The 17199-nt window shown below is 34.4% G+C and overlaps 1 protein-coding gene across 1 annotated transcript; it reads right to left on the bottom strand.

Moving 5' to 3' along the window:
* Window positions 1–2637: 2637 nt before the first annotated feature.
* On the bottom strand, window positions 2638–16967 carry LOC123555512 (nose resistant to fluoxetine protein 6-like). The gene is made up of 16 exons (XM_045346120.2): window positions 16534–16967; window positions 15023–15204; window positions 14563–14656; window positions 14259–14355; window positions 13814–13913; window positions 13085–13271; window positions 12707–12874; window positions 11468–11564; window positions 10866–10964; window positions 10354–10519; window positions 8867–8946; window positions 6674–6781; window positions 5851–5974; window positions 5445–5634; window positions 4118–4260; window positions 2638–3491 (listed from the first exon to the last, which is right to left on the bottom strand). The coding sequence occupies exons 1-16, from the start codon at window positions 16856–16858 to the stop codon at window positions 3369–3371; spliced, it is 2283 nt and encodes a 760-aa protein (XP_045202055.2). The 5' UTR covers window positions 16859–16967; the 3' UTR covers window positions 2638–3368.
* Between the last annotated feature and the right edge of the window lie 232 nt (window positions 16968–17199).

The raw sequence follows: 17199 nt of genomic DNA, 5'->3' as shown, positions 1-17199 counted from the left end.
CTTTACAAAATACTTCGTGGAGACAATAGGACAATCATTTCAGACTTTTTTTTAAATAAATGAGAAATTTTCAAATCTGTATTCCAGAATGGGTTTATAAAAGAATTAAGATAATCTTACTGTGCAGCAGAGTATGTCCTACGTTCTTTCTGAAAAATAATATAAGCCATTGCCTAGGGGAAAATGTGACTGTCTTAAGCAGTCGGTAATACTATAATTGCTGAACTCAGTTGTTGACGTTTATTAATTATCCATTACATGTAACAGCGATGACTGTATTCATATCTTTGTTTGTAATACGTATTGATGGTAGTGATGCGACCAAAACCTTACCAATTTTAGAATTGACTCTGTTTCATTTCAGGCCGCTTTGTCAAATGTAACTGTGTTCCTCCGCAACTGATTTGATTTTTTACCAAACATATTCTTCCTGTTCTCGGTGCTTCCGAGGTATCTACTTGCCAGATTTTATTTACAGCGGGTGTTAGGTGCTGTGTGGGAGCCGTAAAAGTCGCCCCGTCTCGGTGTTGTTATATTTTCTGGTCCTTTGGGATCATTGATTTCAACTCATTTAGATTTGAAGAATAATGAATACTGCTAATGAACAGACTCAATCAAACCGAGTCTGCAAGTTCATTTATTCTCGTTGCTTCTGAAGGATCTACTTTCCAGATTTTAGTATATCGGCACAATGCCAATGTTTAAATGGCTGCTGCTCAGGGAAGATTATTCTACCTTTTATATAGCAAAACACTAACTCATGCTACTAAGTGCACAATTATTTTTCTCATCAATAATTCTACCTCTCAAACAATATAAAATCTTCCAAAGAGATACAATTTGAATAGACCAGATACTATATTTATCAAAACAATTAGGCACAGACTACATCAATTATTGGAAGTCCTTTTCGATAAATATCAAAATTATAATGTCGTTTTTCATTTGTGAGTATAAGGTGTTTAGAAAGATTTCTGCCGATTGAGGCTTTGATTTAGCTTTTTTACTTCTCAATGGTCTGTCATAAATTATACCAAAGTATTCACAACAAGGAAAAGATGATTTGTAGAAGGTTATTCATTTTTTCTTATAATATATCACATGCACTTCTGGAAAAAGAACTTTGATATGCTCTACAAGGTAGAATGGTGGCAGTCGAAAGTACATGTAATACGAGACAAAATGTGTAGTTTCAAACAAGCTTACTTGTATACTGTATTTCCTTTTGAACAATTCTGTAATCAATATATATGTCATGAATAGTGATGTCTCTGAGGTACATATTTCAAAAATCCAAATTGACCTGAGGGGTAATCTCCAAACACTACATTGGGTTAGCTATCTCAATTTCTGGGAAGCGTTTGTTTGTATCACGGCTGCAAATGAATCAGCTGGCAAGAAATACTTTTTTGGGTTGGTTTAACGTCGCACTGACACAATTATAGGTCGTATTGCGACCTTTCAGCTTTGATGGTAGAGGAAGACCCAAGATGCCCCTCCGTGCATTATTTCATCGCGAGCGGGCACCTAGGTAGAACCACCGACCTTCCGTAAGCCAACTGGATGGCTTCCTCACATTAAGAATTCAACGCCCCGAGTGAGGGGCAAGTGAATTGAAGTCATCGACCTTAATCACTCGGCCACGGAAGCCCCCAAGAAATATTTGCATATGTATACATTGAACCATTTGATAATTCAGCATCTCAGAAGGCTGTTCTTTCACAGATTTTGCAATAATCGTAATAAACAATTTATTAGAGCGGCAAGGCAGCTTTGATCTCGGCTGCGATTGTACCTACGAAATTAATGTCACATTACTGCCACAACAGTACCAGGTTTTCTAAGTCAGTAAGTGTTGTGACCAAAGCAAATCTTTGTTCCAAACTACTTCATTGATCAATTAGGTTTATTAATGAGTTTACGTGGCACTTCCAGAATGATTATGAAAACGCAAGTATGTATGCAGAAAGTTAAGAAAAGTTTTTTTCATACTAGATTCTTTTATTACAGTTGTCATTACTGCTTCTGCGAACATTGAATATTTAGATAAAATTCTTTAAAACAACGAAACTGATGTAACAATGCAGCAATTGGACGTTTGTCAGTGTATATGTATAGTAGTTGATTATCAATAAGGAGTGAATGAACAAACTTATATATTAAACAAAATGACCTAACATGCATATTCATATTTACACAGTTCAACACGTTCAGAAGACGGGGCTGCGTTCTTATGCAAAACAGGTAATTTTTGAAGTTGCCCCATGTTTAAATATGCCACCTCTCGAAGTTTCCCATTTGATCAGTGTCAACAAGGTTCATATCAAAGAACATGACTTTTACTTTAAATTTCTCCGCTCAAATGTATCTCTTTACTCACTTGAATCTAAAGGTGGGTAATTATCTTTAACCCTTTGACTGCTGGGGGCAAGTGATTCTGCCCTTGCAACCAGTGCAGATCGAGATCAGCCTGCACATCCGTACAGTCTGATCATGGTCAGCAATGTTCGCCATTCAGTCAGAAACTTTTTAGTAAGCACCCCTTTGACAGTTAATGGTACTGTCCAAATTGAAAGATTGATAAGTTCATTTTAAAAACATTTAGCAGGATAAGGGTTAATGCAACAGAATGTCCTGTTTGAGATACTTAAGTTCTTTATTTACGACAAATCAAATGTAATCATTGACAAATACAAACAACAGATATTTCGGATATTTTTCTTTCCTACTGGATTGAAATTTATACTTCAGTTCAAAGTATTTTCTGACATAAAATGGTTTACATATTTATAAATTATACATTGAACTAAAACACACTATTCTAAACACTCTTTCTTCTCTACCTTCATGCCATCGGTACTTGACAATATGAAAACAACTTAATGGAGGGCACTGGCCTAACATACATTCTTACTTTCCTAGTTTTTGTTTTTAATTGATTGGGGGACGTTTTACCCGCTGCCGGATTAGAACTAAACTTCTGAGAATCACACACACTTTATTTAAATGCAAATTACACAACAAAATCAATGTTCATGCACTAAAAGATCTTCCGTGCACGAACTTTTAGATTTTTATGCAAACTCATCATAAAGCTCCTCAAGTATCCTGTTTGAAAAGCCCTCCTTCAGACGACATTCTGTTTCCAGGGTTGTATTCCATTTAATTAATTTCATGTGTAACAATAAAAATGACTATTGCAAAATTCATAAAACAAAAACTATCTTGCTACAGAAAATGTGTAGCAACGAGGTTGTTGTTTACAACGTACAAATTCAATTCCATGATGATCAACAAATCATTATCGTTTCATACTGATTAATTGCAATTAACCACTTTTGCATTGTAATTTTACTTTAGTTGGCAGTCTAGCTGTTTTTCTTTCTGCCTAACAACACTCTTTCCAGTCCCATCATTGGGGATTCAAACGCCAGGGAAAGAACAAAGGCAGCCGCATAAGATACACAAAGATGTCCCAAGAAAAGGTATATCTGAAATGAAAGTGGCCCATGCTTAAATATGTATCGTTTAATTGCCCAATTACACTTGTGCATTACCTATTTTACATTTTCCGTTGAAATAAGGGTTTATAAAACACGTTGGAATTACATACAATTAGTGCCTTTTAAAAAGGCTGACAGGAGTATGTACCGACCACCTTAAAATGCGAATTCGACCCAATGAATAGCCCGAATTTGATACCTACTTTTACAGCTCAACAAATCATTATATTAACAGAACATAAAGCCAATAAATGTATTACCATAAAATTCAATTTGCAGCATTTGGTCACTGTTTTCTAATGTTTAGGTCCAAACACCGGTTACAGCAACCCATTATAGTGACGTCCAAATGTTATAACAATCATGATTATGGCTTCGCCTATAAGTCAATACCACTTTATACAGTCAGTTATCTTGAGACTGTGTGTAGACCGCTAACAGAGGCATATTTGGCACTGACAGATAATCACACATGTCACCTACATATCTGTTTTCTTACAAATGAAGTATATGTAACATTGACACATAGCTGTACATTACGTTTTGATACGACTCTTTCAGTTTGTAGCACAATTGCCGAAGTATATATAAAAGATGAACATGAACAAACTTACCATTTCAAGATCATACCAATGCATCATCGTTCTCCTACTGAAGATGTAAACATAAATCACGAGTGGGTGTACAAGGTATGCGCAGTATGTAAGTCGACTTAGAGGTATTATACTTCGCCATGACAGCAATGCATTTACAGGCCCTGTAATAAATTATTAACTGCTTACGTTTTAACATAATGCATTTACACTAGTTATGCCAAAAATAAAAGCCGTCCTAAAGATGTAACAACACGCCATGTCAGCAATGCATTAATAGGTATTTTAATAAATTCATAATTGATTTCCTTCTGTACACAACAAATACGTATCACGCAAGCGCAGAATGTAAATGAACTAAGACTTGAATAGAAAAATCGATGACAGCAAGGGTCTTTTCGAGAGATTATATTAAGCTCGTTATATCGTTGTCAAGAAGGTATGCGAGCAAGGTATGTGTCAGTATCCCACATAATTGCGAAACGTCTTTTGCCTCTCAAACTATACTTCACTCATTTTATCTTTGTGGAAAATGTTTGTACAAATGATCTTTTAGTTCGTTAGTGGGCAAAAATGAAATGATACCACGCTCTGACGGATTAGTTTATTGTCTATTTTGCTTAATGTTTGTTTTTTGTTTGGCTACAATAAAGGTTAAGTGGTTGCTTGGCCTTCCAACTTAAGCACTGGAGGAAGACCATTGTTGCAAATCCAGCATTTATTTTTGATATGAGAGGCAAGATCAGAAGAACCATAGATTTTCTGTAAGCTAGATGGAGGGTATTGTTGCATTGTTGCATCTAAGAGTAAAGCCGCGTTAAGAATGAAACGAAAGAGAATTTGATTCGAATATTAGCAACCAGCCAATCGATAATTTGTTCAATTTAAAGGAGTTGATGTTCATTATAAAACAAAAGTTGTAAAAAAATGGAATCCGTTTGAAAATGCTAATTTATGGTCAAAGAGTTAAGCATTTCTTTAAACATAAATATTTGTGTCATACATATAAACAATTCTTGGCGTTGCAATACCGTTAACATACATATAAAGGTTTTGTTTTAGCATTGAGACAGGTATTACTCATATTACAACTTTTGGAATATCATCACAACATTTCATTTAATCTACAAACTAGACTTGATAATCTTAAAATCTTTCCTAAAACATCAACCTACAAAGTCCGTATTTGAAGAAAAAATCATCAAAGCCATACTCAATACACAAACAGAACTAATATGTATGCATATGCAGGGCAGAGATCTTAAAGTTACCCCACGCAAATATCATCAAAGTCGCACTCAATACGCAGGAAATACTAGATGCGGCATCGTACGAGGAAACCACTTACCTCCGTATCCTGTCGCACAGGCAAATATTACCCAGGCGACACTCAATCCCCAGGCAGTTCTAGACGTGGCGTTGTACAAGGCAGACACACCATTTGAAAAGTCAGGAGGAGAACCGTCAGATGTATATAGTCCATATAACACGCTTACTGCTATTGCTGTTGCTACGGACCATCCAACAAAATTGGCTACCTTTAAATAAAGAAACTGCTTATAAGAAATAATCGAAACTATAACTTAAATATGATAGGTTGGAAATGTCCAGCAGAAATGAAGCAAGACACATCCAGATACTATCAACGACACAAAGTTATTAATAACTAGTCATGCTATTTCTACAAAGCCTGATAAAGCAAATAATTCCCAATCTACAGTCATAATGGCAATGTGGCAATAAGCAGCTCAAACCTTTGACATCTGAACTTTGCATTCTGTCTTGTATAAAATATATCCAGTGAAAAAGCCGACAACGTATGGTCCAACCCGAGTCCATGGTTTAACATACAGCTTCATACCGACCGTTTGATCTTGACTAGAAATAAGAAGGTTATTATTAAAATGCATTTCGATATACATTGCTTCATATATATTAAAACAGTTAAGTCTATTCGTGTTAGTGATTATTTCCGATATATCTACATATATTAAAATAGTGATATAATATTTCACAAATAACTTGTGTGTTTTATAACTTGAAAATATAATTAGCCGGATACTGTTGACATGAGTCTAAAACAAATTTATGGAATTCAAGTATACAGACTGAATATCTTAATCTTAATTTGATTTCGAACAGCTACAAACACTGCATACTGATGCTCTAATGTTTACTAACATTTCTGTTGTATAGATAGTCACATTAGTGACTTCAGAAAAGATCACATTACAGGGCAAAAGCGCTGACTGACCTTGTAAAAGATCTACCAGCAAATCTGGTAAAGACAGCACGATTCAGCAGAGGCTTTACGTAAAATATATGCGAAAAGTAAAACGTAAAATACAAAAAAAAAAAAAATGTCGGTCGGAAAGTTATTGGATATAATATTAAAACAATTAGATGTACATGTATAACTTTTAAAAATAGCTTGATATCAGCCCTTGTTGACCTTTGAAAAGTGATACGTTTTTGCCCGATGTCCATTTTGCTAAATGATAAATTTTCCTCCATGAATCACATATATCTTAATAGACTATAGATACTGTTAAATATATTATATATAAACATACTCACTCGAACAGTATGTTCGCATGGAAATGGCTATGACTGGATATCATGCCTGCGCTTATGAAGTTTCCAAGTATTAGTGCAAGACACGCCACAGCCCCGGCTATAGGTGAGCTAAGTTTGTAAAGAAATACTTTGTCAGAAACATTTTCTTAACAAAGCATGAAGTACAGCATTTTATGACAAATCAGTTCAGTAACTGCAACAATTAAAAGGTCTTAATGTTAAACTAGAGCTGTCACAGGAGTGACGAGCAATATTCACACAACACGTACGGCCCTGTCACAGAAGTAAGCCAACGTCAACATATCTTTGATGATGTTACATCTGTGTATCAAAAACATTTTGTTCTGTCAACCCTTTCATGACCGGAAGCCACGAGGTTGGCAAATGTTAAGTTAGAAAGGGGCCCATAACTGTGTAAAAATTGTGGTTTGTAGGCAAAGTCGCACTTACACCTGTGTTACAGTACCAAACTTTATTTAAATGTGTAAAGTATTTCACGAGTTATTGTCCGAAAACCATGAGTTTGACAAATGTTTAGTTAGAAAGAGTCCATAACAACGTCAAACAATGGTATTTTATAGGCAAAGTCGAACTTGTTTTGTTATTTATGACGTAACATCTGTGTAGTGATAAGTGACCTCCGTATCAAACGTGATCTTAGTCCAACGCGTTCTCTAGTTATTTGTCAAAGACAGTTCTACCTTTATGAGTCACTTTGACCTCGACCATTGTTTTACTAATCTCAAAATCAACATGCTGGTCATAACTAATCTTCCTGTCAAATTTTATGATCCTAGGCCCAAGCGTACTCATGTTATCATGTGGAAACGGTTTGACTTTTCTTGGTCTCTGGGACCTTGACTTTTGATCTTCTGATCTTAAAATCAATAGGGGTTGATTGCTAGGCATGACCAATCTCTCTATCAATTCTCATTATCCTAGGCCTTAAGCGTTCTCATGTTATCACCAGGAAACGGTTTAACTGTCCGGGTCAATGTGACCTTGACTTTTTGCCTCCTGATATCAAAACCAATATGGATTATCTGCTAGGCTTGATCAACCTCTCTACCTTTTTTCATGATCCTGGGCCCATGCGTTCTCAAGTTATCATCCGAAAACGTTTGAACTGTTCTGGGTCACTGTGACTTTGACCTACTGACCTCAAAGTCTTACTTGACTTTATTTCATGATGTAACAACATTTATTTAAACCTGTCAAGCCATTTACTAGTAATTGTCCGGAAACCATGAAAAAAACGGACCGTCAGACAGACCGACCGACCGACCGACAAGCTCTCACTTTTATATACCCGCCTTCACGAAAACAAAACCAAAGAAGATAAACAAAACAAATTCGTTTGTTGGAGTATAGTTAAGTATTTTAATGATACAATTAAAACTCGCACGAAAATTGTTCATTCACCTCCTTAACATATTTCTTCTTAGTTTTCATTGAATAATATGTTACAGAAAGTGCCTTACAAACTGGACCGGATGATATCACAGGATGTAGCTATATGAATAGTTCTTGCGTTTTATTTATTCAACGAAAATTGATCCTGGAATATGAACTTAACATCCAATATCTATTTTATCAGTTTCACCAATTTAAAATTATATGTAAAGACAAAAGAGAACCTATCTTTTTATACTAAAATCTCTAGGAAGATCCTTTTAAATCAAACGCCGGAACTTGACTTTCAAATATTTCTTGTAAATTGTAAATGTATAATGAACTGCTCGAAACGATCATAAAAGGAATGGGAGATATAGCTGACCTCACATCTATTCTCTTTATAATTAAAGACTTGTTCGACACCAAAAATAGAGCCAAACGGTTCAATTTTGTTTGTCCAATTTTATTCATTGAAAATTCACTAAATAAGGCATATAATGGCCTTATTTACCAAAAATATATTTCTACATGACAAACAAGACATTGAGTTGTAAACACATGAATTCACATACTTCATTTTAATGTTACGCAGTACCTTTAGTTTTAATGAAATGATACACCAACAACAAATGTACACCAGCAAAATAATTACAGGAAAAGTAGAACCAGTAAGTGCACTGCAAAAAAGTTGAACATGTATAATAACTTGAAAAAAAACAGAACCAGTAAACTTATTAGAAAAATGGAAAGTTACGCTTACTAGTAATCTTACTAGAAAAGTTCAACGAAAATACTTACTAATAAAGAGGAACTAGCATGAAAGGACTTATCACATAGAACTGCATGTCGTTGGCTAGGTACCAGCTCCATCCCATACACTAAAACAAAGCAGTAAATAATTAGAAGATACCACGACATGTACCCAAGACGCTGGTAGAAGATTTCAATATTTCCAAGCAATAATTTTCATTAACAAAAATAAAAAGTTTGTCAAAAATTACTATTACTAATCATCATTATAATTCAAAAGCATATGACTGAAAAACTACGAGGGGCGTTCAATATGTAATGTTACTCCGTATGTAGTTCCGTACCCACTGGTTAATTTTCGATGCGATTTTCTGCACATTATAAAGCAATTTCTTAACAATACAATGATATATAAATTATAAAAAATTGTACATTCAAAGTAAAAATATAACCATTTGAATGAGGTGTACTCGGGTATACTAGACAGGTTTATGTCCAAAATATTGAGATTGTCTTATGTAATTCCTTGATTATACTATTCAACAACTAGAGCCACAGTTAAATTTTCAGTTTAAACAGATAAAACTAATCATGATCTTCACAAAAACATATGAAAACTAAAATAAAAAGGTTTATAACAGTTTTAGATTGAGTGTGTATATTTTTACTCGAAAAATGATAAGGTAAGTACAATAAGCCTCTGTAATTTTGTCAGGCGCGATAATCATCGTTTAGAAAATTCTTGTATTTTAAGTTGATACTAGTATCTTTAATTCTCGATTGCGAAATTAATTCTTACAACTTTGATTAATCACTCTCAACGCCCATTCCAGATGTGATCAACCTCGAGTTTAGAATTTTTAATTGTGTTGTAAAATTAAAAATGCAATAAATAGTTTAAAATGAACGCAAACCTATTACAAATTGCTTACCTTGTAGAAAAATGACATAATTTTGTCATTTTACAAGTTATTCTATTTTTTTTTCAGAGAGTCTTGATGCCCAGAACAATCCTAAATTATAAAAATGGTCTAGTATACCTGAGTACGCCTCAATAAAATGATTATATTTTTACTTTGAACATGCAGGTTTTTGTAATTGATATATCATTGTGTTTCCAATAAACTGCTCTATAACGCATCTAAAAATAACCAGCGGTTACGGAACTACATACGGAGTAACATTACATATTGAACGCCCCTCGTATATGCATCTAGGAACAGCATGTACTATTTCATATTTTATTGCTAATATAAATCTAGAATATGCAAAACATTGGTTCATATAACGCATTAAATAAACACACATATGACCAAGCTGAATTCAGTGAAAAGCAAATGGGTTGGACCACAAGTTTTTTTTTTCTAAAATTAATGATGGCTTGTTTTATGAATAAATGCTTCCATGGTATCACCAAATAATGTTTCTTTGCTTTGTATCACTATAAACCCAATGTCGAAAATTCAGCAAACATGTCCTGCCATTATATTAACATAAAAACTCGGAAAAATACTTTGAACAAATTTAATCCTAACTTGTTTGTCTGCTTTGTAAACGTTATTGATGTATAATAAATTAGTCCACCAGGTGTCTTTGCATTCATCGACGTCTACGCCTGTCTGTGGCCAGAATGGTCCGTTCGCCCAGTATTTAAACGTTGGTACATACAACATGAGCAGTAGCATGTATGGCGGGGTCAACCTGGAAGCAGAGTGTGAATGTAAAACAGTAACATCTATAGACGTGCAAATCTGTAAACAAATGTGTAGCGCGTGTGGAGAGGTCAAACTAAAAGCAACATTGAAATGCAAATATGTTTTAATGTAGAAAGGTCAGACTAAAAGCAATATTTTATCGAAATCTTATAGCATATATGCTGTCAGAAGTAAAACTTTAATGTAAATATATATTATAAATCATGTATCGAGGGCTAAGCCATAAAGCAATACTTCACAATATGTTAATTGCAGCATTGTTCAAGTCAACTTGTGAAGACCATCAGTTTCAAGTACATTATTGGAATATAGATCATCATATGATGTCATACCTCCAGTATCTATGAAAGTAAAACAACAGCCAGTTGAACTTTAACGCTCCCCCTCTCTTTTTCATCTCACGTAACGAAAGGTATGACACTAACAAACCACTGAAGTTATAACATCTTTAATGACAGTATGGCACATACAAACTTTAAAATCCGGTCCAGTTAACGATGACGAATGTTAAGAAAATAGTACATGTATATGTCATAATTGTTATGTCTGAGACTCCAAAGATGCTTAGGAAATTAAACAAAAGTGGTACATTAAACTGTTAGCATCATAAGTATTAAAAGTATCTCTGATGAATTACCAAAACAATCTTTAGAGAAAATCCAGCAAGTGTTTATATTTTTCCTATCAAGAAAAAACGTGGTCTAGCTAATATTTCCAAAGAAACTGTATCTATTCCCTAGGGCTTTTATACTTCATAGAATTCGCTGGATAGCATTGTTGAATCATTTCAGTTTGCTAACATAGTTTATAAAGTTTCATAATAAAACAAGACGAAACAAAACGAAACAAAATAAAACCAAAAAAGAGAAGAAAACAAAATAATTCACAACAGAACAAAACACAAATAAAATAAACAAACAAACTTTAATATAACCTGAGAACGAAAAAGGTATCTACAGAAAAGGATGCATTCATTATCGCCTGGAATGTGAATCGTTTGGCTATTTGTGGAAAAAACGTTGCCAAATTGTCTACAAAAAATGAAAAATATACAGTGTAAGAACGTGCGAAAATTACTGATTTTCTAACAAAATTACTACTTTTGCTTAAGTTATACTACGGTATATCTGATCGCTTGCGAACATGTCATAGGATATTATTCATATAATTTAATCACTACATAAACAGTTTAGTATAAATATTAGGGAAGTATAAAAGCTAAACTAAACCGATCAAATATCAATGTATATGACATGCGAAATAACATTACTCTATTTAGCACAATTAATAACAATGGTGCCCACATGGCCGAGTTGTTAACGTCGTTGACTTCAAATCAATTGCCCCTCATCAATATGGGTTCGAGTCTAACGCAGGGCGTTAAATTCTTCATGTGATAAAGCAGAACAGCTGGCTTACGGAAGGTCGGTGGTTCTATCCAGGTGCTTGCTCGTGATGAATTAATACACGGAGGGGCACCTGGGGTTTTCCTCCATCATCAAAGCTGGAAAAATTGCAATATGACCTTAAATCATAGATTTATAATCGTGTCGGTGCAACGTTAAACCCTAGAAAATAAATAATAAATAATCCGTAACAAACTTAGCCGAGAGGTTAAAAGTCAGTGATAGCTTAATGACATAAGCTTTGAGAGCGGGAGGTCGCGAGGTCGCCTGGTCAAATCGCCTGTCGCTCTAATTTCAAACCTCGATTTGAGTAAAGAAGTCTTCAAAGCTAGGAAGTCATCCAGCATGTTTACGAAAAGTCTGTTGTTCTATATACTAAGGTGCTATACCGAGCCTGAAATCACTTAGGTGACAAAATCTGTAAAAAGATACTTTGGAGGCATATTCGGTTTGATTGAGTCTGTTCATGAAAGGTCTCTCATGCCCCTAGCAGCGGCTTAATCGGAAACACTAGTACATATATACTGAATGAACGTCATGATCCCAAAGGACCAGAAAATAACACTGAATCCAAGTTTCGGTAGCCGTTTTACAGCAGCACACGGCAGATAAAATTTGCTGTTGTGATAGTTAATAAAATCGTTTAACTAGGAACTTCCTCCGCAAGCAAAGGCTGAAAATGCGTATGCACTTAAGATAATATAGGTCTAACTAAATCCTAAGATACAAAGAAAGAAATATATTTAAGCAAGCTATGTTAATCTTACCCGTTAAGTTTAGCCCAAATGCATATACATGTCCAAGAATAACCCAGGTCATACTGAGGAAGCGGATTCCATTGACGCTGGTCAACGTTCCCTTCGGCTGATTAGTGTTCAGGATTTTCGGAGCATTTGTGTATACAGAAAAAGAGAGTAGCAGCTTTCCAGGTATACCTGTAATTGGCGATTGCTTACAACTAAATGCTTGTATATCTCATTTTTTTCATGCAAACCATTTCATGCAAACCATGTATAAATACCATTGTGAAAATACAAAAGAATACAGTCATTTTGTGGCGCGTCTTTAATGCGTGTTTATATTTTTGTAGTAAATCCTCTCATGAAAGCATTCTAACATTATGGTTTATTTCTGCTGAGTTGTACCTGGTTTATAAGGAGCTTTATCCGGACTTATTTCACTGTTTGTTGCCTTTTCCAAGTCAGTGAAGCCATTTGGCAGTCCGCCATTCTTGTGGACTTTCATATCACTGTTTGATAAATCGTCTTTTGAAATCGAGTGATTATATGCGGCGTTTACGACCCCATTGACAGCTTTAATGTCATCTTTTTGCTAAAATACACAATAGTGTATAAAATAGAAAATGTGACAATTATAATTCTTAATCAAATCTTGTTCTAGTGATAAAAAACATTCATTTCAACTTCTGAGTCAGGTTTGAGAACCAAATGGCATAACCAATATGCATTTGTAAGAGTGATTTTTGAATTTATTAATTAATTATCCTAGTCGCCTACTATTTCAGTGAATGAACACAGGTATTTAGAAGAGTGCAGTTGGGTAGGGTACAATATGCGGAATAAATGCTCCTTAGTTTTTATATACTCTACTCTACTCTACTCTACTACACTCTACTACACTACACTACACTATACTACAAAACCACACTGCACCACACCACACAATACCATACCATAAACGTTATGCAGTGGTATTCTATACGGAAACTAAGCATTGCTTATTGTTTAAAGCATACTGTCCACTATTTTGTGTCTACAAATGAGGGACATAGTAGTGACAAAAGCCGGACATTATTTATTAAACATGTCCCTACGAACATGACATCAGATCATATGACCGTATACATCATTTACCGTTTTATCCTTTTTAGCTCCCTTCCGGAGGTAGTGTTGAATAATGACGTCATAAGTTGTTGCTACCACAATAACAGCTGCAAATATGGAACCTACAATTCTGAAATACCACGGAAATCACTAAAGAGCAAAGTGCAAAGAAGTTGGATATAAAAAATGTTGTATTATATAATAGCTTCTCATGCACAATTTGGGGATAATTATCCGATTAAATACATCGGCCTGAATATCATTATTCATTTTCAGGGCAATTTTCGCGTAATTACGAAGGGCACTCACACAATAATGTCGTTTTACCTATGTATTATTTATGATAAAAACGCAAATACTTCACTACCTCCTATTTGCAATTACAAGAGCACAAATATGAATGGCAGCAATAGTTTTTCCAATCTGACGCATTTGTCGCTTACGCTACTTACGTTACTTACGGTATAATACTTACGTGACTGCAAGAGCCTTATCTGTGAACTCGAGTGATTTCTCTTGACAGCTCATGTACATCTTTGGAATTGTCATGTTAAGTCGAAGAAGACGAGTCACTAAAATCAAAGATTATATTTGATTTTCCATCATTGTTTGGATTTATTCTTTTTTGGTCATTACTTATGTTATGTAAAACATCTCTACTTAACAAAAATGTGAGACCTTAAATCCAAAACACAACATTTTCAACTACATAAAGTTCATCCATAAAATAATATTAACAAGACTTGCGAGTGTAAGTTGTAAATTTTCAAGCGTCTTACCAATATTCATCAATGCTGAACCATCTGCACTGGAACATGTATCAGGAAGGCACATACCAATATTCAATCCCAATGGACCAGCAAAACTTAGAGTCTGTTTTTAAAAAAAGTACAAGTACATAACAGTTGCGCCAGAAGTTTTGTTTCTACGACTTTTCGTCACTAAAAATATCAGTTTTAAGAAGGCACTAAGGCATCTCATCACATGAAAACTGTCCCAAACATGTATATACCTCTAAACAACTTGATACAAGAAGTACAGAAGACTTGTAAGTTTTTCAGTTTTCTGTTGAGAAGTAATACTCTTCACAACAAACTGAAAAACGAACAAATACACATTTAAATGTCAAAAAAAGTTTATAGACATGTTAAACTATGTATAGGTCAAAATATCACATTTTTGCAATCGATTTGCGAGACTACATATTTGATATATTATATATATTTGACATATACGCACCGCATCGGTCAACTGAACTGTTGCGGTGCAGTATTTTCCAGTATAAGGATGTTCCAACCCTTCTTTAGCAACTGGATCTGTGTAACTTTCAGCTTTGATAGCAACGCATTCGTCAAAATTTCCCGCCCAGTTCAAACTAAAGTCCATCAGATCGGTTCCAGGTTTTCCCATAGAGTCAACCACTGAATTTGTCGAAAGAATAATTATACACTTTCTAGTAAATGTTTAAGGTATTGGCGCTAAAACGTGTTAAGAGTTTAAAGACATTAGTAGGACTTACATTTTAACTGTTTGTCAGTAGAAAGCACGAATATTGCAAGCTTTTCGCAGCTCGTAAAAAATGAGGCCTAAATTGAAGCTGTATGATTTAAACACAAACGTAAGGAAGTGAAATAATTAATTAGCTTTTATTTTTACTTAAAGAAACGTTCTAGCTGGACACAGATGCTGTCAAACCTGAAATGCCTGTGAACATGATACGTTTGATCTCAGTCTACTGATGTTGAAATCATGTATTATATCTGCAGCAGAATTTCAATAAGACTATTTAAATGTTTTTATAGTGACGTTTGAAAACACTATGTCTCGGCTACCACGGGGATTATCTTACTAGACTTTATTATAATAATTGGTAGGTTAACAGTAAACAATGTCACAGTGCTGCTGAACCAATTTGTCATTTATTTCTGTCTGCAGTGTTGCATTATTTGAAGAATGGCTGTATCCTATATTTTAACAAATTTCCTTTCATTAAATTATTTTTGTTTCGCTATTTTTACTTTCAACGGATCGTGTCTTAGCTTCTACTAGTTTCTTTGTTTGTAAACGTACTTATAGTCGCCACCAAAAATCCGTATGGGCAACACGCAAAGAAGACTGTTAATAATTTCTGGTTGAGAATAGAGAAAAGATACATAAAACATTCAAGTTTCATAAACGAGGTGAAAGGCATCCGTACCCAATGTTAGTAAGTTTAGTTGGAGCAGAGGAGGGCTGAACTCAGAACCCATGGTTTTATAGTAAGACAGTGTTACCACTGAACATTGCGTCCGCTCTGGCTTTTTGTATTCCATTGACAAAACAATGCACAATATAACCTTTTTGTATTCGTAACTTTTGACTCAACGAAATATAAATCTAACAACAGACAATTTAAATGTCCTTAAATCTACAGGTTTATGTATGAAGCATCTTAAGCTTGACATCATGTTTAAACGATACACAACTAGAAAAGAGATTATACCATGCCTATTTACAAGCATTTATTTTTGAGGAAGAATTACCACTTTCACATTTTGGAGTCAGTTATAACTACTTAAACACATTAAAAAAAAAAAAAAAAAAAAAAAAAAAAAAAAAAAAAAAAAAAAACATTACTACTGTTACAGTAGAAGTTTTCATCAGGTTTCTAGTTTATTTCACTTATACATTGGATGATGATGACATCGGAGAGAACAAACAATTAAAATGATAAAATGGCCAATAACAATATAATTATGTTAAATGCTTACTTCTAAGCGCCCAGTTTTCTCGGCGAGCCAGTGCCTTGATGAACAGTTCTGTATGATTCAAGCACAAGCTACTGGTGTAGTTTTTGGCCGCCTCATCTAGTGTCATTGTCAATGTATCCACCACACCATTTATGATTTTTTCTAGGTTACCTTGTAAAACGGAGCCAACGAGTGAAAAAAGAGCTTCGCTAGATAAACCGGCTTGCTGCACGTTGTTAGAAGTTGCAAGACCCTTCAGTAATGTCTGCAAATACGTCCCATCCGCGTCTTGACATATGGCAACTCCCAATATTGCAAAGATGACAATCCACCTTGCGATTAGCATTTTCAGATAACTTTTAAGAAAATTTTTATTTTAATTTTAAATTATGTATATTTCATTCATCAGTTGTTCTGATGGTTTAAAACTAAATTTTGCATTATATATAGCATACATATCTACCGACAACCGAACACTTAATCTTATCAGGTAAAAAGAGGGCTGACACAAATTATTTCATTTTCTGTCGCAATGAAGGAGAATTATAAGTGCTGTTTTCATAGATAAAATTTGATGACACGCAAATTTTACTGTTAGCTGTATCACTTGTATTTGAAAAAAGACGTACGATATACTTTAAATTAGTCAAACATAAGAGTTATAAAGTCCTTCGAAAGTATTAGTAA

The sequence above is a fragment of the Mercenaria mercenaria genome, chromosome 15 (genome assembly GCF_021730395.1).
Source record: "Mercenaria mercenaria strain notata chromosome 15, MADL_Memer_1, whole genome shotgun sequence".
Taxonomy (NCBI): domain Eukaryota; kingdom Metazoa; phylum Mollusca; class Bivalvia; order Venerida; family Veneridae; genus Mercenaria; species Mercenaria mercenaria.
The sequence above is the reverse complement of the archived record's forward strand: the minus strand, read 5'-3'. Positions and strand labels throughout refer to the sequence as shown.